The 26,985-nt window shown below is 38.4% G+C and overlaps 1 protein-coding gene across 8 annotated transcripts in view; it reads left to right on the forward strand.

Annotated features, from left to right (window-relative positions):
- Positions 1–26,985, forward strand: part of HECTD1 (HECT domain E3 ubiquitin protein ligase 1) — a 91,349-nt gene that overhangs the window by 41,754 nt on the left and 22,610 nt on the right. For 3 of the 8 annotated variants that reach the window (XM_084791769.1, XM_084791773.1, XM_084791768.1), the window contains exons 16-27: positions 2,125–2,259; positions 4,438–4,584; positions 6,249–6,343; positions 8,079–8,184; positions 11,424–11,558; positions 12,712–12,851; positions 13,187–13,510; positions 15,138–15,304; positions 15,396–15,572; positions 19,295–20,131; positions 20,933–21,154; positions 26,336–26,469. In XM_084791769.1, coding sequence (XP_084647895.1) covers positions 2,125–2,259; positions 4,438–4,584; positions 6,249–6,343; positions 8,079–8,184; positions 11,424–11,558; positions 12,712–12,851; positions 13,187–13,510; positions 15,138–15,304; positions 15,396–15,572; positions 19,295–20,131; positions 20,933–21,154; positions 26,336–26,469 — 2,619 coding nt within the window. The remainder of the gene's footprint in view (positions 1–2,124; positions 2,260–4,437; positions 4,585–6,248; positions 6,344–8,078; positions 8,185–11,423; positions 11,559–12,711; positions 12,852–13,186; positions 13,511–15,137; positions 15,305–15,395; positions 15,573–19,294; positions 20,132–20,932; positions 21,155–26,335; positions 26,470–26,985) is intronic. The other 5 variants (XM_084791774.1, XM_084791770.1, XM_084791771.1 and 2 more) reach the window with 3 other exon arrangements.

The following is a 26,985-nucleotide window of genomic DNA, read 5'->3' on the forward strand; positions in this document are numbered from 1 at the left end:
CTACAAAGTGAGTCCAGGACAACCAAGGCTACATAGACACACCTTGTCTCCAAAAACCAAACCAACCAACCAACAACAACAACAACAAAAAACACTAATGGTAAAGCATGGTGATGCATATCTGTAGGTAAAGCAGGTTGATTTCAGTTCTAGGCCAACTTGAACTACATAGCAAATTTGAGGCCAACCTAGGTTATCTGCCTCGCAAGACACTGTTTCAAAAAACACCATTACAAACAAAACAAGAGACTCATACTCTTCAATTTTTGTTGTAAATGTTCTGGGTTATCCTGGAGACGTTTCCTGATTGCAGAGTTTACCTCGGTTTTTTAAGATGAATCGAGCCATCAAGATGGTTCAGTGGGTAATGGCGCTTGTTGGCAAGCCTGCATAAATTCCTGGGCCACATGGTACAAGGACCAAGTCCTCACAAGTTGTTCTCTGACCTGATCCTCCCAGCCCACACACCACCACCGAAACAATGGATAAAATTGGGCGCAATGGCACACGCCTGTAATCCCAGGGTTTCTCTGTGTTAGCCTTGGCCAATTGGCTATTCTTTGACACATAACAGCAGTATGTTTCAAAATGTATTTATTTTAGACAAAAGTTATCTTAACTGTTAGTTTTAACCTCAGATTTATTTATTAATTCTGTTTTACATAGTGTAATTTAAGCCTTGCTAAATTTTAATGAAGAAAGCCATACCTAAATAGAATGGAAAGGTACTGTTAAGTATTTTTAAGGAAAGATCTAAGCCTGGCATTTTGGTCCATGCTTTTAATCCCAGCACTCAGCAGGTAGAGGTAGGTAGATCTTTGTGAATTTGAGGCTAGCCTGATCTATAGAGCAAGCTCCAGAACAGCTAGGACTACCCAGAAAAACACTGTCTTTAAAGAAAAAAAGTGATTTATTTGGTGTGTGGTGCTCATGGAGTCCAGAAGAGGGCATCATAGCCGGGTGTGGTGGTGCAGATCTTTAGTCCTAGCATTTGGAAGTTAGAGGCAGGTGGACTGCTGGGAGTTCGAGGCCACCCTGGTCTACAAAGCAAATACAGGAGTGCCAAGTTAACACAGAGAAACCCTGTCTTTGGGGGTGGGTGGGAGGGAGAGGGCATCATAACCCATGGAGCCGTCCATTGTGAGTGCTGGGTACCAAACTCAGGTCCTCTACAAGAGCACTATGTCCTCTTAATCTCAGTGTCATCTCTCCATCCCATAAGTACTTGAAGGATATTTTGTTTTCTGTTGCACTAGAGTTATAATTAAATCAAATTAAAGAAACCCTAAATTTACATAATTATACAAATAAATATTTGTTTCATTAAAGTAATTTACATAATGTGTAAAAATGTTTAACATGGTAACATTTGTGGGTAGTGTCATGTACTAAAATTTATCAGACCTAGTATGGGTAGTTTTCTCAGACACTTTGATTTTAACTTCAGTGATACTCAATTGACGGTCAGATTTTTCCTTCTCATGGTAAAATCTATAAGTTTGTAAGTGTAATATACATGATGTGAGTAATATTTAAAAACCTGTTATATCCCAAAGTGTTAAAAGCACAAACTTTGGGGTTGGAGACATGGCTGGGTGGTTAAGAGCATGACTTCCTCTTCAAAAGGACCCAAGTTCAATTCCCAGCACCCAATGGCAGCTTACAACTCTCTGTAACTCTAGGTCCAGTCGATCTGACACCCTTATACTAATACACACTTTTTTAAAAAGCATAAGCTTTGGATGTTAGAGTTACATGTTTGATTTTTCCCTTTTTGTATTTCTAATTGGTGCTTTTAGTTTTAAAAGAAAGGACACTGTTGGACATTTTAAAGAGTAATTTTAGTAAACATTTAAAAACTATCAGTATCTTTTCAGCAGTTAGAACATGTGAGTGAGAATAACAGTGTGAAAGTTGACATAGGATAAAGCTTATCTATCATTTTATGGCGGTAGAGATGGACTTTGTGCTTTCCTGCCGGGCAGCCTCTCCCTTAGAGCTTCAGTCTTACGTCCTAATGGTTTGTGAGTGAGTGCCTGCAGGGGTGATCGGGAGAATGAGCCAAAGAGTTGGTAAAGCTGTTAAATGGAGGGAAATTTATAATTTCTTTGCTTATTTTGATAGGTACGAACTATGGCACGAGATTTGTATGATGACCACTTTAAAGCTGTTGAAAGCATGCCTCGTGGAGTAGTGGTAACACTCAGAAATATAGCAACTCAGTTAGAGTCATCTTGGGAACTTCATACAAATAGACAGGTATGACACGCTCTTTTGTTTTATATTTTATAAAAAAATGTGTTTGTGCGGTTTGCCTACATGTATATGTATGTAACACATGTGTGTTCGGTGCCCGCAGTGGCCAAAAGACATCCATCAGAGCCCCTGGGTCTGGCGACACAGATGGTTGTGAGCCACCATTTGGGTGCTGGGAGCTGAACCTAGGTCTTCTGCACGAGCAGTAGGTGCTCTTAACCTCTGTAGACCAGGCTGGCCTTGAACTCACAGTGATCTGCCTTCCTCTGCCTCCCTGAGTGCTGAGATTAAAGATGTGCACCACCATGCCCACTTACTTTTTTTTTTTTTTTTGTGAGCTCTCGCCATGTAGCCCTTGGCTAGCCAGGCTAGCTTCAAACTGTAGGAGGTCCTGTGGCCATGGGCTGCCAAGTGCTGAGATGATTGGCGTGCGCCACCATGGCTGACTCATCTTTTCCCTTTCTGAGATCAGCTGTACCTGTGTGGTTCAAGCTGGTCTTACCTCAGCCTCCCTAGTGCTTCAGTTCATAGGTTTGTATGCTTGGTCTCAGTGTCTTGATTTTGAGATGAACAGTGAATTTTAGTTTGTGTTATGTTCTATTCGTACCCTTCCTCCTCACCCCATAATTTTTATGTTCTGGCTGGCGAGTAAGAGTCAGGAAGTTATAGCCTAGTTCAGTGTTGTTTGATGCAACAAAAGCAATTTTTATGTTTACATTTTTAAAAGACATTCTTATTTTATGTGTATAAATGTCCACCTGCACGTATGCCTGTTCCAGCAGAGGTCAGAAGTGGTCACAGGATACCTGGAACTGGAGTGATGGATGGGTATGACCCACCATGGACATGCTGGGAAATGAACCCAGGTTCTCTGCAAGAGCAATAGCTACTCTTAAGACACTGAGCCATCGCCGGGCGTGGTGGCGCACACCTTTACTCTCAGCACTTGGGAGGCAGAGTCAGGTGGATCGATGTGAGTTTGGGGCCAGCCTGGTCTACAAAGCAAGTCTAGGACAGCCAGGGCTACACAGAGAGACCCTGTCTCAAAAATCCCCACCCCCAAAAAAAACCAAAAAACCAAAAACCAAACCAAACAAACAAAACAAAACAACCCCAAAACCAAACAACACTGAGCCATTTCTCCAGACTCCAATTTTTTATGTTTTAAAAAGAGGAAAACTGGGCTGGAGAGATGGCTTAGAGGTTAAGAGCACTGTCTGCTCTTCCAGAGGTCATGAGTTCAACTCCCAGCAACCACATGGTGGCTCACAACCATCTATAATATGATCTGATGCCCTCTTCTGGCCTGCAGGTGTACATGTAGACAGAGCACTGTGTCTGTAATAATAAATAAATAAAACTTAAAAAAAAAAAAGGAAACTTTTGTGATACATGAAAATTACATGAAGATCAAATTTCCCTGTCCATAAGTTGGTTTTATTGCACATAGCCATGCTTATTCATCTTCACATTTTCTGTGACTGCTTTGTAGTATTTACAATAAACAGGTCTCAATAGAAAGAAATGCAGGACTACGGAAGGATCGACCAGACATTATGTAACTTAATAAAACCTACAATATTAGGGCTGCAGGGGTAGCTCAGTGGTTAAGAGTATATTCTGTTTTTGTAGAAGACGTGGGTTTGGTTCCTAACACACAAGTTGGGTGGCTCACAACCAGTTATAACTTTAGCTTTGTGGGGGATTTGATGCCCTCTACAGGCCCCAGCACACATGTGTACCCCCAACCCCCACATAATTAAAATAGTTTTTAAAACCTCTAAAATATCTACAGTATTGGTTTTGGGGTTTTTTTGTTTTTGTTTTTGTTTTTTTTGTTTGTTTGTTTTTTTAAGATTTACGTATTTTATGTACATGAGTACTCTATCTGTATATACACCTGCAGGCCAGAAGAAAGAATCAGATTCCACTATAGATGGTTATGAGCCACCATGTGGTTGCTGAGAATCAAACTCAGGACCTCTGCACTGCTAAGCCGTCTCTCTAGTCCCTAAAGTGGGGTTTTTGCAAACAAATATTCTGGCCTATTTGAAATAATTTGCTTTAGTCATATGAGCTTCTAATCTAGTGTAATATTAATTGTTTTCATGGTGATTGGTGGTGTATTTTATTTTCTTAAGGGTTATATATTTTTACATTGTTTACATTATTTTTCCCCAGTGTATCGAAAGTGAAAACACTTGGCGAGATTTAATGAAGACAGCTTTGGAAAACCTAATTGTACTTCTGAAGGATGAGAACACAATTTCACCATATGAAATGTGTAGTAGTGGTTTAGTCCAAGCACTTCTTACTGTTTTAAATAATGTAAGTTTATTTAGTACTGAAAACCAAAAGTATAATAAAGTTTTAAAGTGTTTGTTGCTGTACTTTTGTTTGATTTTAAGTATTGTGATTCAAGAAGTATTTTAAAACTAAGTAAATGTTAAATGTTAATATTTCTAATTCCTTTACCTTTAAGTTACATTATTACATTAAGCCAACTGAATGAAATAATTGAACCTATTTGATTTTAAGTTTTATTCTAGTGAAGATTTCATTGAACAAACACTAGCCTAAGGGTTAACATTTTTTAGTGCTGTAATTTCCTCAGAAGTTCATAAGATAGATACTCTTATATACCTAAATCATATGAATGAAGTTACTTTGTAAAAGTGTTAGAAAACATAATTTGACCGTTTATGAATGATCATATATTTCTCTTATACTTGATTTACTGTGATTATCTGTTTTACAAAAATATCTCAGTGAAGAAAAGCTTTCTTATCTCAGTTCTACTTGGTATTTTCATTTCTTTCATAACTGGAAAATGTTAAACTTTATTATTTTATGTGTATGGGTGTTGCCTGCATGTATGCGTACCACATGGTATGGGTGGTGCCTACATGTATGAGCGCCACATGCATGCAGTGTCCATGCATACCAGATCAGGGCATTGGATCCCCTAAGGGATATGAACTGCCTTTTGGGTGCTGGGAATTTAATTCTGGTTTATTAGAAGAGCAGCAGTGCTCTAACTGCTGAGCCCTCTCTCCAGCCCTCTCACTGTAATTTCTTTCTGTTCTTTCATTTGTTTGTTTGTTTTTGCTTTTGCATTTTTTTTTTTTTTTTTTTTTTTTTTTTTTTTTTTGAGACAGGGTTTCTCTGTGTAGCCCTGACTGTCCTGGAGCTCCATCTGTGGACCAGGCTGACCTTGAACTCAGAGATCCACCTGCCTCTGCCTTCCAGGTGCTGTGATTAAAGGCATGTGCCACCATCACCTGCTATCACTTTAATTTCTAGATCTTGTATTTGTTTTTTTTTTTTTTTTTTTTTTTAAAGATTTATTTATTATGTATACAGTGTTGTGTCTGCATGTACAACTGCACACCAGAAGAGGGCACCAGATTTCATAGATGGTTGTGAGTCACCATGTGGTAGCTGGGAATTGAACTCAGGACCTTTGGAAGAGCAGCCAGTGCTTTTAACCTCTCAGCCATCTCTCCAGCCCTAGATCTTTTATTTGTATTTGGTGATAAAGTACAAATTTTGGTAAGGTCTTTAACTTCAGTAGGTCTGATTTATTTATTTATTTGTATTTATTTCTGTTTACTGAAATTAAAGTAATTGATAATACATCATTTACTAATATCTATGATGTAATGGTTTTGCCTTTTCCCCCCTTAAACTCATTAAAATAGTACAGTGAAAATAGAAATGATTAATTCCTAAATAGTCTGAAATCTCTGGGCCTACTTTAGGAAATGCTAATATAACAGCATAATTGATATCAGTGAAGAAAAACACCTGCCTGTCAATTACTGCCAACTGAGCTCACAGGAAGTTTTCTTTGTTGAAACACTGAATGAGTAATAAGTTTATTGAAATTGTATTGATTATTTTAAAATGTTCAGGTCTTTATAAGCTCCTGATAAATTGCATTAAATCTATAAGTGTACTTTTATTTTACCAACTTTTTTGTTTTTCTTTAGAGCATAGATTTGGATATGAAGCAAGATTGTAGTCAACTGGTAGAAAGAATAAATGTCTTCAAAACTGCCTTTAGTGAAAGTGAAGATGATGAAAGGTAAATCCTGGTGACTGGGAATACATGCAAGCATGTTTATCATATGCAAAGCTTTGGGTTTAACACACAGCATCAAAACAAAAATAAACCCCAAGATCCTTTACTTTGGTAACATGTAGTATTTATATACTTGTTACACTTCCTTTAAATAAGTCTGTATTTATACACACAAAGGGAATTATTTTTCAGTGAAATTAGCTTGATAAATATAAATGAAAAAATTTAAATATTATTTCAAACTAGTAGAAGTAAAACATGTTTGCCAAGACCTCGGTTGATTACCTAAAGTACATGCCTGTTTAAGATGTAATTAAGCTTCATAGTGTCTGAGAACAGCCTGGACTGTATAGTAAGCATTTCATAATTATAGGAAGCTGGGTATGATGTTGTTTTCACCTATAATCCTGTTACTCAGGAGATGGTAGCAGGAGGATTGTGAGTTCAAGACCAGCCTGAGCTAAATAAAGAACTCCTGCCATCCTTTATTTAGAAAAGAAAAGAAAATTTGAGCATTGTCTAAATGTTTGATATTAATTGGTAATTGTTAATTTTTTTAGTTGTGATGGAGTAGTTTTCTATTATAGTTAATACAGTTAAAATACCTTCTGAAACCGGGTGTGGTGGTGCACGCCTTTAGTCCCAGCACTCCAGAGGCAGAGGCTGGTGGATCTCTGTGAGTTTGAGACCAGCCTGGTCTACAAAGTGAGTCCAGGACAGCCAAAATAACATAAAGAAAACCTGTCTTGGGGCGGGGTGGGGGTGGGAGACCTTCTGAAGAAATGGTACACTATCCTTCTACAGTCAGTACATTATATCTGTGTGGATAACAATTCGTTGAAATATTTCTATATTAAGGCAGGTATAGTGGTAACATGTATGTAATCCTTGCAGTAAGGAGGCAGAAGCAGGATAGAGTATCCATGGCTTCACCACGCTTCCCCAAAGTAAAAAAAGAAAATAAAATATTACTGTACTAAATATAATAAATATTTCAGCTATCTGAATAGTAAAATATACATACGCTTTGTATATAATTAAAATTTTATGAGAAAATTTAAGTATTTTAGTGTTTTTTTAAGTTTTACCTTTTTAGTTTGTGTGTGTATGTGTGTCTGTCTGTCTGTCTGTGGGTATGTATAAACACAGGAACCCTAAAAGGCCAGAAGACGGCATCAGATCCACTGGAGCTGCCTGGTGTGGGTACTAGGATACAAATTCAGGTCCTCTGCAAGAGTAGCGAGTACTTTCAGCTACTAAGTCAGTTCTTCAGCCCACATATTTCTTTAGTTTGTTTTTTGAGACAGGGTTTCTTTGTGTAGCCTTGGCTGTCCAGGACTCTATTTGTAGACCAGGCTGGCCTTGAACTCACAGAGATCCACCTACCTCTGCCTCCTCAAGTGCACCCATTACAAGTGTGCACCACTGCACCCAGCAAGTATTCCATTCTTAAGGAAATTTGAGTCAGGAGAGTACCTCTGACCGCTTAGGGGCTGCTAGGGTCTATGGCATCTGAGGTCAAGCCCTGGAATACACATGGTGGGAGGAGAACTGACTCCTGCAGGCCTGACCTCTTTATGGGTCACACAAGCAAATAAAGGTAGGAAAAGGAGTTGCCTGATATTCCCTTACCTTTTCACCCCTGAAGAAAGCAAAGGGTTATATGAGGTTGATGATTGAGACTTCTACATGAATATTTGAATGCAATTATATAAGAGGTCTTATTTTTGTCTTACAGTAGACCAGCTGTTGCATTAATTCGAAAGTTAATAGCTGTACTAGAATCAATTGAACGACTACCTCTCCATTTGTATGATACACCAGGATCCACATATAACCTCCAGGTAACTGAGAAACATAGCTGTTATAACCAAGTGCATGTAGGAACAATGATCTACTTTACTTTTATTTTTTTTTAAAAATTCCTTTCATATTGTATTAAGAAAAATTTCAACTTCATCTTTCAGATTCCAGTTTAAATGCCATTTGGTTTTTAAAGAAAAGTTTATTTATGTGTATGAATGTTTTGCCTTCATTTAAATGCACCACATGTATACAGTACCAGAGGAGGCTAGAGGACAGCGCTGAGTCCACTGGAACTGGGATTATAGATGGCTGTGAGCCGCCATGTACGTGCTGGGAACTGGGCCTGAGCAGCAAATGCTCTTAGCTGTTGAACCGTTTCTCTAGCCCATTTGTTTTTTAAATTCACTTTTATGTGTTATTTCAAATCTATTTTGTTTTCTCATGTTACTGTGTTATAAATTTAAGTTGGGCATAGTGGCGCATGCCCCCAGTGTCTTATTTTATACTTACTTGATATCTTTTTTTTTGTTGTCGGTGTGTCTGCCTTTGAGATGGGGTTTCCTATCAACCAGGCTGGCTTTGAACTCGTGGTCTTCTTTATTCTGCCTCCAAAGTGTTGGGGTGACAGTTTTGAGCCACTGTGCTGGGTTTCTGTGCTGCTGGGGATTGAACACAGGACTCTACTGGCTGAACTACATCCCCAGGACTATGCACTTTTTTTCATTTCAGAAATTCATGTAAAATCAATAAACAAGGTCAGAAATGTGTCAGATGCAGAAATATTGAGCGGTGCTTTTGTAGGAAATAAGGTGTTGCAGAAATAACACTTGCTGAAATTGGATACATACTAAAATGTATCACATGAAAGATTATCTTGGATTTTCAAGTGTATTTGAGGACCGTGTCTTAGTTTCATTTCTGTTGCTGTGATAAAATACTCTGATCAAAAGCAACTTGGGGAGAAAGGGGCTAATTGAGTACAACTCCAGATTACAGTCACCATTGTGGGGACGTTACAGAAGCAGGAGCTTGAGACAGCTGTTTACGTCCCATCACAGGCAAGAGCTGAGAGAAACAAATGCACCCATGCTGCCTGATTGCTCTTTCAAATAGCTTTTTTTTTTTTTTGGTTTTGGTTTTTTGAGACAGGGTCTCTCTGTGTCCTGGACTTGCTTTGTAGACCAGGCTGGCCTTGAACTCACAGTGATCCACCTGCCTCTGCCTCTCAAGTGCTGGGATTAAAGGCATGTGCCACCACGCCCAGCTCCTCAGGTAGCTTTTTTTTCTCTCTTGAAATGGTGCTGCCCACAACTAAGCTGGATCTGCTTACGTCAATTAAGACAGTCCCTTGTAAGCATGTCTAGAGGCCAAACTGATTTAGACTTCTAAATGATACTGCAGTTGGGTGCCAATTATCACCGGACTATCTTGACCTGCCAGCAGCCCAAGTAATGACACAGACACTTTTTATTAATATGAAAGCTTGCTTGTAGTTTAGGCTTGCTCCCAACTAGCTCATATAACTTGAATTAACTAGTTTATACTAATCTATATTCTGCCATGTGACTCATTTCCTGTCCTCAGTACCGGCATTTATTTCTTCCTCCACATCTGGCTGGCAAATCTCCTGCCCATGATTATTTCTAGAGTTTCTTCTGCCCAGAGGTCCTACCTATCCTTTCCTGCTTTGCTATAGGCCGTTCAGGTCTTTATTAAGCTAATCAGAAGGTGATGGAGAGGATGTGGACAAAACATTAAGACAGGTGATGCTTCTTAAAAATCACCATACCAAAGTCCCAGCCTGCAGTCAGATCTCTGCAGCTACAGAAACCAGCACTTAATAATACCAAGACAACTTTTACACAATGCACAAGAAATTATCCCAACACAATAGAGGCTGTCTTCTCAGCTAATTTTAAGTTCTGGTAAGCTAGCATTTAAAACTAATTTTTTGACCTGACATGGCTCAGCAAGTAAAGGCATTTGTCACTAAGCCTGGAGATGTGAGTTTGATCACCAGGACCAGTTCTCCCTATGGTAACTGGAGAGAACTGATTTCCACATGGTGTTTTCTGACTGCCACATGACTCCTCCCAGCTAAGTGAATAAAATGTAATAAGAATACTTAAAAAGGTCTGGAGAAATGGCTCAGAGGTTAAGAGCACTACCTGCTCTTCCAAAGGTCCTGAGTTCAATTTCCAGCAACCGCATGGTGGCTCACAACCATCTATAATGAGATCTGGTGCCCTCTTCTGGCATGCAGGTGTACATGCAGGCAAAACATTGTGTATATAATAAACAAATCATTTAACAACAAAAAAAGAATACTTAAAAAGAAAACAAAACCCGACTTTTACATCCAGTGAGTGCTTGCTTCCAAGCTTGATGGATCTGAGCTTGATTCTTAGAATCCACGAGGTAAAGAGAGGGGTTGGTTCCTATGGATTATCCCCTTGATTTTCATTTGTGTCAAGTGTGCAGTTACACACAAAGATAAGTAAATAGATGTACAAGTTTATGAAAGGTTTATTAGCCTTAGGTTATATGTGTTGTGGTTTCAAAGGAGTAAGTTGATTAGCTACTTAAACTTATCTGTAATATATAATTTATAAGATATATATTTCTGTGAAAGCATTTCATTTATTTAGTTATTTTTCCTGCGTAGGTTTTCACTATGTATCCTTGGCTATCCTGGAATTCATGTAGACTGGACTAGCCTCAAACTCAAAAGAGATCTCTGTGCCACCCCTGGCTCTGTCTGTAAAAATATTTTATAATTTTACTTATACTATGTATATTTGAAGTTCAAAAATGTTAGCAAGTTAGCTTGTTTCCTTATGATCACTGTCAGTCACTGAACTTTTTTTTTTTTTTTTTGGTTGTTGTTGTTTTTTGAGACAGGATTTCTCTGTGTAACAGCTCTGCTGTCCTGGACGCCTTTTGTAGACCAGGCAGATCAGCCTGCCTCCACCTCCCTGGCATTAAAAGTGTGCACCATTAAACCTGGCTGTCACTGAACCTTTCTATAAGCCATGTAGAAATATTCATTGATCTATTTCCTTGTGTTATTTCTTACTGTTTTGAAGCCAGATTTTACAGGTCACCCAGGTTGGCCTCAGTCTCCTAACTGCTGGTATTACAGCCATGGCAGCACACATGGTTTTATTGTCCCATTATGGCTGTACTTTATAATATTCTCAGTTGGTTGTTTGTGCATCATTCTTAAATTCTAACAACACAAGGTATTTTCTGAAGAATGTTGATCATTTTTGTACAGATACTTACAAGAAGATTACGTTTTCGGTTGGAACGTGCACCTGGTGAAACTGCGTTGATAGATCGGACTGGCAGAATGCTGAAGATGGAGCCCTTAGCTACAGTTGAATCTCTGGAACAGTATCTGTTGAAAATGGTGAGCTCAGTCTGCCAGGAGCTTCATGAATTACAGGTTTCTTTAACCCTTTGTAGTAAAGTTAAGGAAGTAATATCCAGAGTTAGTGGTAAAATAATTTCGCCTCATAATTCCATTTGTAGAAATATGTTTTTTAAAAGTCTTACCAAGGGATTGGAGAGATGGCTCAGACGTTAAGAGCACTGAGTGCTCTTCCAGAGGTCCTGCCTAAGTTCAATTCCCAGCAACCATATGGTGACTTACAACCATCTATTATATGATCTGATACCCTCTTCTGGCCTGCAGGTGTATGTGTAGGCAGAGCACTGTATACATAATAATAAATAAATCTTAAAAAGAAAAGTCTTACCAATACCTTCAACATAAAGGTGCTTATTAAAGTTCGTCTAATATTAAAACAGTAGTCATAATCTTAGTGTCATCAGTAAAGGCATAGCTTCTTAGAGGAATAGGCAATCTCCTTTTTGATCAAGAAAATATTTATTCATTAGTATTATGAATTTTTTGAAGCAGTCTATTATATCCATGTTGTCCTTGAACTTGCCAAACTTGGTGCTGAGTTGGCTTTAAACCTCCTGGTCCTCCTGTTTCACCTCCTGCCTACTGGGATTACAGAAATGGACCACCATTCCCATCTTAAGATGCTGAATGTATTGAACACTAATACAATTACAGATGTGAGTCACTGCACCTAATTTTGTATTTTAAATAGAGAAATAATTAGGATTGATACTCTTTAATTTGAGTATTACATACTTTTAAAGGTACTTGAAAACCAGTGAAAATAAAAATGTTTTTGCATACTATAATGATGTCATTTTATAATCAAGGTCCTTTTCTGTTAAAATTTGTGGACAAAATACTCTAGCTCAATGTGTGCTTCAGTGATAGTGTTTGCCTGGCACATATAAAGCCCTGGGTTCAGTTTCCCAGTATTGGAAACCAGGTACCCCATGTTACTGTTAGTGGAGCTCTTTGGTTATCTTATATTTTTGTATGGTGTTCAGGTATTTAACTCTTTGTTGGCCGGGAGATTATTTTAAAAATATTATGTTATAGAACAATTGACTTTGAGAAGGTTGGAAAGAGTGGCTTAATATTCTTTTAACTAGCACTATCAAGGTGAAAGTCTTCTGTGTTTACTTTGATTTAGGTTGCAAAGCAGTGGTATGATTTTGACCGATCATCATTTGTTTTTGTTCGAAAATTAAGAGAAGGCCAAAATTTTGTATTTCGGCACCAGCATGATTTTGATGAAAATGGAATAATTTACTGGATTGGGACAAATGCAAAGTAAGTTATTTCCTTTAAGCTAAAGTGACAGTGCTTAGCTGGGGAAAACTTTTAGGTAGTAGAGTAAAATTATTAGATTCATTGAACATCCTTCTACATAAGGAATTTTTTCATATATGTTAAATTTAAGATGATACCTTAGGTTGGCCTTCAGCTTGCTATGTAGCCAAGGGTGGCCTTAAACCCTGATCTTCCTGTTTCTACATTCCAGCTGCTTGATTAAAACAATGTACCACCATTCTCAGTGTATAATTTGGAACTAAGAACTAATATGAACAAATGCAAATTGCCTTAACATTGATTTCTCCTTTTTTTTAATTTTTATTTTTGTGTAGAACTGCGTATGAATGGGTAAATCCTGCAGCTTATGGACTGGTAGTAGTTACATCATCAGAAGGAAGAAATCTGCCATATGGCCGCTTGGAAGACATCCTAAGTCGAGATAATTCGGCTTTAAATTGTCACAGCAACGATGATAAGAATGCCTGGTTTGCCATAGATCTGGGTGTCTGGGTAATACCATCAGCATACACACTTCGTCATGCTCGTGGCTACGGAAGGTCTGCACTGAGAAATTGGGTTTTCCAGGTATCCAAAGATGGACAGAACTGGACTTCTTTGTATACCCATGTTGATGACTGCAGTCTCAATGAACCAGGGTTAGTTGAGGAGTCTTCACAAATTGGGGAACTCAGTATAAAGAGCCTTGTTTATTTTATGATTGTGTATTGTAGAGCTCTATTTTTTGAGATACTGAAATAATATCTTCTTTCTTGATATGTAGTTTAGACATTGAAAGTTTGAAATATTGGCATTTACTGAAACTCATCAAAGAGATCATACTGGGGGCCAGCCGGCTGGCTGTTGGGTTAAAGGTATTTGTTGCCCAGCCTGATAACTTAGTTTGAGCCCCAGAATCTACAGAGTGTACAGAGAGAGCCAACTCCTACAAGTTGTTCTGTAACACGTGTGTACTAGCACATATGTACACACACACACACACACACACACACACACGGCTCAGGGGTTAAGAGCACTGGCAGCTCTTCTGAGAGCCTGTGGTTTGGTTCCCAGCACCCATGTTGGCAGCTTTTCACAGTGTTTAACTTTAGTTTCAGGGGATCTGACACCCTTTTCTGACCTCCGAGGGTATTGTGTGCACAGACATGCAGGCCAAACACTTGTTAAGCTATAAAGTTATTAAAACTATATTTTAAAATAAAAATAGAAATTTAAGTAATCATTTTATAAAGTTCAAATATCATTTTGATTAAAAAGCTGAGCATATTTCTGTAAATACTTATGAGAGTTGTATAGCACACAAATGGAAAGAAATAAATGCTCCTTAAAGTCATATAATATATGTAAATTATATAAATGTTCAACATATTAGTGGTTATTGTTTATAGCTTTGCAGGAGTTGGTTTCGAGACCAGGTTTCTATGTGTAGCCATGGCTGTCTTGAACTCACTTTGTAGACCAGACTATCCTTGAACTCACAGAGCTCCAACTGCCTCTGTCTCCCAGAGTGAAGAAATTTTCTAATCTTTATGATTTCTTAAGTTGTTTTTCTCTGTGAATATGAGTGTGGATTTTGTATGTGTGATACTGAGAATTGAACCTAGGACTTCGTATGTGCTAAACTGAGCTGGGATACACCCCAGGCTAGATGATCAGCTTATATATTTTTTACAATTAGACTCAGAAAAAAATTATTCTTCTAAGTTGATTTTTGCATTTGCTGTGGCACAAAAGGAAACAGTATTATCATTAGTATTAATAGGCAATGTTTTTGAGTTTTAAAATGAAAAATTGTAATACATTTAAAATGACAAGAATTTACAAAGAAATTTCACTTTAAAAGTACTACTTTTCCTTTTAAACATTATCTTTTTGCAGGAATCAAATCATTTGACATAATAAATTAGGTATTTTTTAAATTTCATATTTAATGTTTTAACCATTTTTGTAATCAGTTTTGTTTTTTGAGGCAGGGTCTCACTGTGTAGGTCTGGATGACCTGGAACTCACTCTGTAGACCAGGGTGGTCTTGAACTTACAGCCCTCTACCTGCCTCTACTTCCTGGGTGCTGAGATTAAAGACGTGTAACACCATGTCTGGCTTTTTTTTTTCCCCCTTGTAATCAAATTTTAATTGATAATTAAGGGTATATTCTTTTTCTAATGTTTTTTATTGTGTAAGAAAACCTTACTTCCATTATCCTTTTTGTGTCATTTTTTTAAAAGTCATGTACTTTAAACACTTTTTGTCTAATGCATTTACAGGTCAACTGCAACTTGGCCACTTGACCCAGCAAAGGATGAGAAGCAAGGATGGCGGCATGTGAGGATTAAACAGATGGGGAAGAATGCTAGTGGGCAGACACACTATCTCTCACTCTCTGGATTTGAACTCTATGGCACTGTAAATGGAGTATGTGAAGACCAACTAGGTAATGAAAGGAAGGACAGGAGACATTTCTAACTCCTACGACTGTTTATTCAAGTGACCTGCTTTATATTTCTTTAATTCTAATCGCACAGGGAAAGCAGCTAAAGAAGCGGAAGCTAATCTTAGAAGGCAGCGGCGCCTGGTGCGCTCACAGGTCCTGAAGTACGTGGTTCCAGGAGCACGTGTGATCAGAGGCCTGGATTGGAAGTGGCGAGACCAGGACGGCAGCCCCCAGGGAGAAGGCACTGTCACAGGGGAACTGCACAACGGTGAGTAGGAGCTGAGCACTCCTGCTGTTGATGCCACGTGCCTTTCTTTTGTCTTTGGATAATTTGTAAATTGTATACGTATACCAGACCTTTGTGGAAGAACTGATAATGATTTCTCATTGAGATGAAAAAAGCTGGACATACGGCATCTGTCTTTAATCTTAGCTCTTGGGAGGAAGAGGCAGGGGATCGCTCTGAATTTGAGGTCAGCCTAACATCATGGTTGAGACCTTTTCTAAAAATTAACAACTCATTTACTTAGAATGAATGAATGAATGAATTAGTTGAAATAAATTCTTGTATTTTGACTAGTATCTATTTGCTGATATTGTAATTGAGCTAATATAAATAAAATATCCTCAAGAAGTCGGGCGTGGTGGCGCACACCTTTAATCCCAGCACTGGGGAGGCAGAGGCAGGCGGATCTCTGTAAGTTTGAGGCCAGCCTGGTCTACAAAGAGAATTCCAGGACAGCCAGGGCTACACAGAGAAACCCTGTCTCAAACAACAGCAATAGCCAGAACAACAACAACAAAATCCTCAAGATACTTTTTTTTTTCTTTTGTTCCTTAGTGTATTGGTCTCAGGTTACCATTAAATCCCAATTTTAATTTTGTGTGCTTTTTCTTGGTAGTTTTTGGGTTTAGTTAGTGCCTGTTAAGGCACTAGGAGAAAAAAGATTAGTGTTCAAACATTTTCCAATAGAATAAGGAATTTAATAGAATAAGAAATACTTGATCACGCATAGATTAATGCAGTGGTGCGCAGTATATCAGCCTGTGGTTGGAGTTTAAACATTTTAGTAGGACTAATTGTACAGCGCAAGTAAGTTCAGAGCAAGTAAGTTCATTTTACCCTTTATGCTGTACATCTTAGCAAAAGTCCTTATCCAAATAATGAAGTACAGTTAACTCCCACAGCAGCTGCCATTTAAAGGCTTACTTAGTAGCAGGTGATTTGCTTAGATCATAGTAGGTTCTTTCTTATCTTATTCTTATCTTGTACTGTGCATTAAAAACATGTAAAATGTTTATATCCTTGTTTCCTAACATTTAAAGAGCCATAACAAACATTATGGGGTTGGGACTTTAGGTCAGTTAGTAAAGTGCTTTGCTTGCCCTGTGAGCATGAAGCCCTAGGTTTGACCCCCAGCACTGCAGAAATCCTGGCCTGGCTGTGCTCCTGGGCTAGAGACCTGTCTCTAAAAATAAAAATTGAAAGAAGATAGACCTTAGTTAATGTTTAGTTTTATAATGTACTTTTATGTGATTAAAAGCATTTAACTTAAGTAACTTTAATAAATTAGTAAATGTTATTGTTTTAAAGTTTCCATTCCTTGAAAATTACCACATTACTAAGCGTATTTCTATAGCACTTACAAAAACCCCAATTGCAAACAACTAAAAACATAAACAGGTTTATAGTGAGATAAAATGTATAATACCAGCAATGGTTGAGGTAACAAGAACACCATTCAAATAAGATATTAAAATATTATCATTTTTAAGGTGTCGTACTCTTATTAATGAGTTCATATTCTCTCTTATAAATTGAAGCATGTGTCTGACACATGCTGGTGACATGTGATACACTTCCATTTTCTCTGGGTGGAGTCAGCAGAAACTACCACATAAGGAAATCAGAGTTAGCTGGGCCTGGTGGTACTCGCCTGTAACCCCAGCACTTGGAGAGGCAGAGGAATCCATATCTCTGTGAGTTCAAGGCCAGTCTGGTCTGCAAAGTAAGTCCAGGACAGCCAAGGCTCCACAGAGAAACCCTGTCTCGAAAAAACCAACCAGCAAACAAACAAACAAACAAAACAAAAAACAAAAAAGAAAATTAGAATCTTAATTTCAGAACTTAAAACTCAAGAAAGACACGTTTTCCTGATCCTCCAAATGTTGCAATTCAGTTTTGGCTTTAAACATTTCAGAGAGAATTTTTAGTTTTCAAATACATTTCCTACAATAGGTAATCTTTACTAAATCTATCTTTTTATCTATGATTGGGGCATAGGAATATTTTATATGATATTTAGGTATAGTATGTTCTCTAAAACCTAATGTGAATGGTGTATGCTGTTTAGTATATTCCCACATTATATCGGGTATATCCATTGCTCTTCCCAAGAGTCTGTGTATTGGTAGAACTCCCCATGTATCCACTTAGTCTACAAAATTGTAAAGATACTTTGTTAAATGGCATCTGTTCAGTGGTCAAGAGAAAATATGATTCACCTGCCTTCTGGGTAAAACAAATATATACTTATATTTAATAGTAGTTATATAATTTGACTATTTGCTTATATGTTGGTATAAATTAACGCAATACAGATCTCAACTTTATTTAATACTGGGATATATTTTTGAACCTTTCCTTTTCTTATGCTTTTCTCTGTAGCAGAAGAGATAGTTAAATGTTGGTTCTTCAAAAGTTATTTCAGCATACAAATACAAGTTAAAATAATCACTAAGCTTATACATTTGAGACAGTCAGTTTCCTTTCAAATAACTCATGAGCAGCTAATATGCAGGTGCTCAGTGACCCTCTGAGCCTCATCGTAAACATGAGCTTAGTGTATGTGGCTGTGTGGCATGTGTGTCAGTCAGTGCTCGGGTCTGCTGGACTTTACCCCGGGAAGCTAGCTTCCAGCTACAGGAAGACTGAAATTTCCATTAGCTTCCTTCCTAAGCCGTTATTTTTTGGTTTGGTATTTTAGTACTCTTTTCAAAAAACTAACATTTTTCATATGTAAATAAATTAGGTCAAGTATCTTAGTTTGTTACTAGCTTTAATATACATTCTAAAACAAGTCAACCTGCTGTAGGATGTTTTTGTGCTTATTTAATCTAGTAAACTAAACATAAGAAAGTCAAGTAGCCACTAAACTTTAAGAACACAGCTTAAATGCCAACGTAGTAGTTATTTGAGTTAGTAACCTAAGATTTCTAGTAGTGACATAGGAATGTTTTATCTGTTACATTTTAGGGTTTATTCCGGCCATAGGAATTAATGATTAGTGCTTCTTTCTAGGAAGCATATTTGGTGATCATATAGTCATATTTAACAGCCCAGATTTTTTTCACTTGTTGAAATCTCAGCATTGTTTTCCTTCTACATTTAAATAAATTGTTCTTGTAGTTGGGAATGTAGCTCAGTGGTAGACGCCTACATGTGTCAGGCCTTATATTCCGCCTTCAGCGCCATTTTTTAAAAGTTTAGTTTTATAATGTTTTAATATCAGTTGGCAAGGGTGGTGCATGCCTTTAATCCGAGGACATGGGAGGCGGAGGCAGGTGGATCTCTGAGTTCGAGGCCAGCCTGGTCTACAGAGTGAGTTCCAGGACAGCTAGGGCCATGCAGAGAAACCCTGTCTTGAAGGGGGTGGGGGAAGAATCACCAGTCTTGGGCTGTCTAGATATAAATGTAACAAAAGGAAGAATTTTAGAGGTCTCCCAGAAATCTTGTATGTAGTGTATGCTTGTTCCTTATTATTTTATGAGGATTAACTAGTACAGACCTTCAGATAGACTAGTCATACCATCAAATAGTATCTTAACTAATCTGAGGTCAAACTTATCTTTTAGTTCTCAGACCTTAATTGGTTAGAAATTCAGAGATGTGCAGCACAGATGAAACGCTGATCCCATATTGTGGAGCTACTGTCTAACACGCTCCTCTCTGCTTTCTGCTGGGTCTCACAAACTCCTGTCCCTTTCCAGGCTGGATTGATGTCACCTGGGATGCTGGTGGCTCAAACTCTTACCGTATGGGCGCAGAAGGAAAATTTGACCTCAAGCTTGCACCAGGGTACGACCCTGATACAGTGGCATCACCCAAACCTGTTTCATCCACTGTTTCAGGCACAACGCAATCATGGAGCAGCTTGGTGAAAAACAACTGTCCAGACAAGACGTCTGCTGCTGCAGGCTCCTCAAGTAGAAAAGGAAGCAGCAGTTCTGTGTGTAGCGTGGCCAGTAGCAGCGACATCAGCTTGGGTTCGACCAAAACGGAACGGAGATCAGAAATTGTAATGGAACACAGTATAGTTTCAGGAGTTGATGTTCATGAACCAATTGTTGTTCTTTCATCTGCTGAAAACGTCCCTCAAACAGAAGTAGGGTCATCCTCCAGTGCAAGCACCAGCACCCTAACAGCGGAAACGGGAAGTGAAAATGCTGAAAGGAAGTTAGGCCCCGATAGTTCTGTTCGAGCTCCTGGGGAGTCTAGTGCAATATCCATGGGAATTGTTAGTGTTAGCTCTCCTGACGTTAGTTCAGTATCTGAATTAACTAATAAGGAAGCAGCTTCACAACGACCCCTTAGCTCTTCAGCAAGTAACAGACTGTCAGTGAGCTCTTTGCTGGCTGCTGGGGCCCCTATGAGCTCTAGTGCCAGTGTACCTAACCTGTCCTCACGAGAAACATCTAGCTTGGAGAGCTTTGTAAGGAGAGTGGCAAACATAGCACGGACTAATGCCACAAACAACATGAACCTAAGCCGGAGCAGCAGTGACAACAACACTAACACTTTGGGGAGAAATGTGATGAGCACGGCAAGTAAGTGACTAAATGCTTCACTCTGAGGGATCCCCAGGAGAGCCTCTTGCCCTGTTGTTCTGGCTACAGCCTTTAGCTGATGTTAGCCATGGTACACAACCTGCATCAGATGCAGCACCTTGGGACTATGAAGTCAGGTTCTAAAGAATCTAAAGTAGCTTAAGAGTTCAGATTAGCTGTGTTTATAATACATGGTAAAACAAAATTACATGACGGTGTTGAAGACTCTTAAATGCTAATTAGTAAAGCTATTCCCTGGCAGAACTTTCACTTAGGTCCTATATTCTTTTTAGCTTCTGAAAGCTATGTAATTCTAAGTTACTAATATGTCAAAATAATTCCTGTAAAAAGTATAATAAATTATTTCTATTGCTTGTTTCCCTTTTTTAAAAAAAGCTAGGCTTTAAATATTTTGAAGACAGTTATTTTTTTAAAGATTTTATTTATTTTATGAATATGGGTATTCTCTATACACATGTATACCTACAGGCCAGAAGAGGGCATCAGATCACATTAGAGACGGTTGTGAGCCACCATGTGGTTGCTGGGAATTGAACTCAGGACCTCTGGAAGAGCAGCCAGTGTTTTTAACCACTGAGCCATCTCTCAACCCTGATAATTATGTTTTTAAAAACAGTAAGTTTTAGTTGGTTTTCAAATGGGTTCCCAAAGTTGTTGCTTTTCATTGTTTTTATTATTAATGTGTTTCATGGGCTTGAAAAAAAATCTATATCTTGACTTTTTTTCTAAGGTTCCTACAATTCTACATATTTAACTGATTTGCTTCCTTTTTATTTTTAGCTTCTCCTCTTATGGGTGCTCAAAGTTTTCCTAACTTGACCACCCCTGGTACTGCATCTACAGTGACAATGTCAACATCTAGCGTTACTAGCAGCAGCAACGTCGCTACGGCGACAACAGTTTTATCAGTGGGTCAGTCACTAAGTAATACTTTAACCACCAGCCTCACATCAACCTCTAGTGAGAGTGACACAGGCCAGGAAGCAGAATATTCTTTATATGGTAAGTTGCAATATAAAGTTTATTATATATGTAATACTTACATTGTACTTTATCCGTGGAATTTTTGGTGGGGAATGGAGTCTGAATTAAGGTGTTGCTTTGTAGCCTTAGCTGGTCTAGGCCTCTATAGATACTGAGCTGGCTTTGAACTCAAGAGATCTACCTGTCTCTGCCTCCTGAGTGCTGAGATTAAAGTGTGCACCACTGTGCCCATCTTCAGACATTTTTAACCTTAAAAAAAAAAAAAAGATTTATTTATTTATTTATTTATTTATTTATTTATTATATATACAGTGCTCTAACTGCATGTACACCTGCAGGCCAGAAGAGGGCATCAGATCACCTCTGGATGGTTGTGAGCCACCATGTGGTTGGTGGGAATTGAACTTAGGACCTCTGGAAGAGCAGTCAATGCTCTTAACTACTGAGTCATCTCTCCAGCCCAATTTTTAAAAAAAATATTTATTTATTTAAGTATACAGTGTTTCACTTTTTCATATGCCTGCACGCTAGAAGAGGGCACCAGATCTCACTATAGATGGTTGTGAGTCACCATGTGGTTGCTGGGAATTGAACTCAGGACCTTCGGAAGAGCAAGCAGTGCTCTTAACCTCTGAGCCATCTCTCCAGCCCAATTTTTAACCTTTGATGTCTTCATAGAAAACGGAAACAACGCCAAGTGGTGGTGGTGCACGCCTTTAATCCCAGCACTCGGGAGGCAGAGACAGGTGGACTGCTGTGAGTTTGAGGCCAGCCTGGTCTACAAAGCAAGTCCAGGACAGCCAAGGCTACACAGAGAAACCCTGTCTTGAAAAACCAAAAAAAAATTTTTTTTTAAATTATCTGATTATAGGGGCTGGAGAAATGGCAAAGGGATTAAGAGCATTTGTTGGTGTTGCTGAGGACCCATGTTGTGTTCCCAACACCCACCAATCTATAACTCCAGTGCAGAGGGACCCAACATCTATTTTGACTTCCAAGAATAGCATGCATATGGTGCACAAACATACATGCAGGCAAGAAATCATACACAATAGAATGAATTTGTAAAAGTGTTTTAAAATATTTGATTATAAACAAAGTAGATGTCTAAGAACATTCATGTGTTACCTTCTTTTGCCTTTTGTCAATAGTGAAGTCTTAATAACCATTATAACAAAATATTTGATACCTGTCAGTAAAATAAAAGAGGTGTGACAGAAGAGTAATTTTTGTAAAGTGATACTTCCTATATACAATTACAGGATCTTTTGGAAATAGTTGCATAACTGAATTTTGTATGTTTGACACTTTTTCAAATTCATTAAAGTTTGCTTAGAAAGTTCTGAAGTTTTATCTTCATGGCTTCTATACAATAGTCAGAGATACACACTGCTTGATTCTTTTAATGTTTTTAAGAAAAGAGACAGGAGAGATGGCTCAGCAGTTAATAGCACTTGCTGCTCTTGCTGAGGGCTGACCGTTCCCAGCACCCACATGACAGTTCACAACCATCTGGAATTCCAGTGAAATGGATGCCCTTTGTGGCCTCTGCTGGTACCAAGCATATATGCGTACATGCATATATGCAGGCAAAACACTAATACACATTTTTTTAAAAATGTTGAAAAATTTGCCAGCTCTTTTAGGATATTAGAAAAAAAAACTAATAGAAAATGTAGAGTCCCTACCTTCCAAACCTGACAGGTACATGTCTGATGTGTATTTTTTTTGTTTTTTGAAAGAGAATTATGTCATTTCAGCTAGCTTTTTTACTCTGTGCCTTTGAAACTGTATCCCATTGCTGGATGGATATGTGTGTACAGAGTTTGGAATTATTGCCAAATACTCCACTGTGGGATCATTATGATAAATTATATACTGTGTGGAGTTGGTAGAACTGTTTCTTTCCCATGAACATATATGAATGTACAATTTAGGATTGTATTGCTGTGGGTTTTTTCCCATTATAACTGGGTACGGTGGCACATGCCTGTAATCCCATAGCTCAGGAGGCAGAGACAAGTGGAGTTCTAGGCCAGCCTGTCTGGTCTATAGAGCGAATACCAGGGCAACTAGGGCTACACAGAGAAACCCTGTCTCAAAACAAAACAAAAGCAAACAAACAAACAAAATTAATTACCTCCCCCCAAAAATTGTCTTTCTGTCAGGATGAACTGAAATATGTTTTTTAGTTTTGTTTTGTTTTGTTTTTGGTTTTGGTTTTTGGTTTTTTGAGACAGGGTTTCTGTGTAGTCATGGCTGTCCTAGACTCACTCTGCAGTCCGGCCTGGCCTCAAACACTGATCCGCCTGCCTCTGCTTCCCAAGTGCTGGGATTAAAGATGTGGGTGCACCACCACGCCCGGCCTAATGCTGATTTTTCCCCCTTTGGCATTACTAGGAATTGAACCCAGGCCTCACAGGCTAGGTGAACGTGCTGTCCTTGACCTGTATCTTCAGCCCTTTGAGGTTTTTTTTTTTTTTTTAATAATTTTTGATAATTTCAAAGATAGGAGCTTATATAAAGACATATTTTAAGAACTTTTAAATCTATACTTAAATGGATTTACTTTTTCCCCTATAATATGGTCTCTTCTAAGCCAAAGATTTGATGTTTAGGGTAGAATTTCACTGTGTAGTTCAAGCTAGCCTTGCATATTTGATCTTCCCGCCTGCAGCGTCTCACGACCTAAGGTTATAGGTGTGTACCTCCACAGGCTCTCAGAGCATTTATTGTTCCTGTATACTGATAGCAAGAGGAATGCAACTGTAAATTGTAGGATCACCCCTCACATAAGCTAAGGATAAAGTTCATTAAACTTAAGCTACTGTTGGTTGTAAAACAAACATTTTTAAATGTCACTGAATCTAAAATTGTTGCCAAACATGCTGGGGTTCGCCAGTAATTATAGGCTGCGTACTGACTTCACAGTATTAAGTGGTACAAAATGTTTAACCTGTGAAATTAGTCAAGTAGAGTATCTTTCTATTTTTCTCCTTAATTTGGATGAAAAGAGTTAGTTCAAAGATCTGTGGATGCAAGTTTATAAATAATTACAGATAATCTGATGTTCTTTAGGGATATGTATTTTCACCTTTGATTAGTTCCAGTATTAAGAGTTTGTATTCCCCTTTTACAGCTAGTAAAACTCCTCTTGCTTAGTTTCATTATTCTGTTGTTTATTTTTAGTCCCCATAAAGAAAGCTTGTTAGTGTCTTTATGTTGGACAACATAAATTCGACACGTACTCTAAAAACCTATTCTTTATTATCATTTTAATTTATTTTTATTAGTTTATTTAGATTATAACTCAATTGTTCTCCCATCACTTGTATCCTTCCATTCCTCCCACCCCCACCCTATTACCCTCCTTTAGGTCCATGTCCGAGGGGGATCTCCTCCCCCACTTTATCGCCGCAGGTTAACAAGTCTTACCTTGGTAGTCTGCCTAGTCTTTCTTTGAGTGCCACCAGGGCTCCCCACCAAGGGGAGGTCGTCAAATATGGGGCACCAGAGCTCATGTCAGATTTATTTCCTGCTCTCCACATAACTGTGGAGGATGTCCTGTCCACTGGCTAGATCAGAGTAGGGGTTTGGTGTTTATTACTTTTATTGTCCTTGGTTTATTATCATTTTTATATGTGTATATGATGCAGAGGTCAGTCGGAAACTCTTGGGAACAATTTTTCCCTCTGGGTTCTGGGGATTAAACTCAGTGCTTGGGTGGCAAGCACTTTTGACCAACTGAACCTTCTTACTAGTCCTTGCTTTGGTTATTTTTTTTTTTAAGATTTATTTATTTATTATTATGTATACAGTGTTCTGCCTGCCTGTACACCTGCGGGCCAGAAGAGGGCATCAGATCACCGCTGGAGGGCTATGAGCCATGATGTGGTTGCTGGGAATTGAACTCAGGACCTTTAGAAGAGCAGACGATGCTTTTAACCTCTGAGCCATCTCTCCAGCCCTGCTTTGGTTTTTTTTTAAAAATGAGAATCTCACTGTATAGTTGAAGCTGGCTTTGAACTCATGATTCTCCCGCATCAGGCTACAGAGTGCTTGTATTACAGGTTTACAGGTGCACACCATCACTCTAACAAGACCTAATCTCCATTGGGGGACATATCCTAAGAAAGAAGAAGATATAGGGGATTCAGCATTACTGAACTTGCTTATGTATTAAATTATATGAAGAATATGAAAGATACTACATACATATTCCATAACAAATACGCGTTTTTCTTTTCTTTTCTTTTTTTTTTTCGGGGGTGGATGGGTGGTGGTGGTGATCTAGACAGGGTTTCTCTGTGTAGCTCTGGCTGTCCTAGACTTACTTTGTAGACCAGGCTGGTCTTGAAGTCAAAGAAATCTGCCTGCCTCTGCCTCCCGGTGCTGAGATTAAAGATGTGTGTGATCATGCACGGCCCATGTTATTCTTTTTTTTTTTTTTTTTTAAAGATTTATTTATTCATGCATTTTATGTATGAGCGTTCTGTCTTCATGCACACCAGAAGAGGGCAGCAGATCCCATTGCAGATGGTGGTGAGCCACCATGTGGTTGCTAGAATGGACCTCAGGACCTTTGGGAGAGCAGTCAGTGTCCTTAACCTCTCTCCAGCTCCACACCCTTCCCCCATATTAGTCTTAAGTAGTCATTTCACTTGCCAGGTCTAAGCTTATTTTTTTTTAATTGGTTTTAATTGTTTTTCTTAATAAAGTCTTTTATAAGAGCTCCTATTTCTAGATATTATTTATTAAATTCTCTGTCTTCCTTAGGTTTAGTAGAGACTTGGACATTCTAGCTTTGTTTTCAATGATATATATGTGATACAGCAGTTCTTGGCCCATAGTATAAATTACTCCATTGGGCTCTTTTCACCATGTTGTACTTCCTGTAATATTTGGAGAATGAAAGTGGGATTGTTTTGTTTTAAACATCATCCATATGATATTTTCCTTTCAGTAGATTTTGTTGACTGAAATATACTTTGTGATCACCTGATTTTCTTTCATGCTTGTGATTAGTCTCAGTTAATTATCTTCTATGCGATGTGAGAATATATAGGTGGCACCATTAACTGGTGTTTATGCTAGAGCCTTTTGAATTTTACCTTTGCTTTGTCCAAACCCAGATACAAGGATACCTTGCAGTCATTTATTAATTTTATTGACAATAAGGTTGTTGGCTTTTTCTTCTAGATTTTCTCGATAGCTGTCGTGCCAGTACTCTCTTAGCTGAGCTAGATGATGACGAGGATTTGCCTGAGCCTGATGAGGAAGATGATGAGAATGAAGATGACAATCAGGAGGATCAAGAATACGAGGAGGTTATGGTAGAGAGAACTCTCACTCCCTTAACTAATACAGGATGTTAAAGCAGGCGTGGTGGTACTCCATTGTAATCCCAGCTCTTGGGAAGTAGAAATAGGAAGTTTAAAAATTCAAGGTCATCCTCAGCAGTTGGGGAGTTGCAGCTAGTCAGTGCTGCATAGAAATTTGTCTCAAAAACAAAAGATTGGAATCTTTCTTTCTTTCTTTCTTTCTTTCTTTCTTTCTTTTGTTTTTCTGAGACAGGGTTTCTCTTTGTGACCTTGGCTATCCTAGACTCACTTTATAGACCAGGCTGGCCTCAAACTCACAGCGATCTGCCTGCCTCTGCCTCCCGAGTGCTGGGATAAAAGCTGTGCGCCACCATGCTAGGCTGAAATAAAGTATTATTAAATGCCAAAAAAATTTTAGTGGAATGAAGAACTTACAAAGATGCTTTTTAATATGTATCATTTAGGTGACATATGCCTGGGGCCCACAAGACTGTACAATGATGTTTGCCACTGAGCCTGATGGCTTGA

This window comes from Acomys minous, assembly GCF_964271855.1.
Source record: "Acomys minous genome assembly, chromosome: 8".
NCBI lineage: Eukaryota > Metazoa > Chordata > Mammalia > Rodentia > Muridae > Acomys > Acomys minous.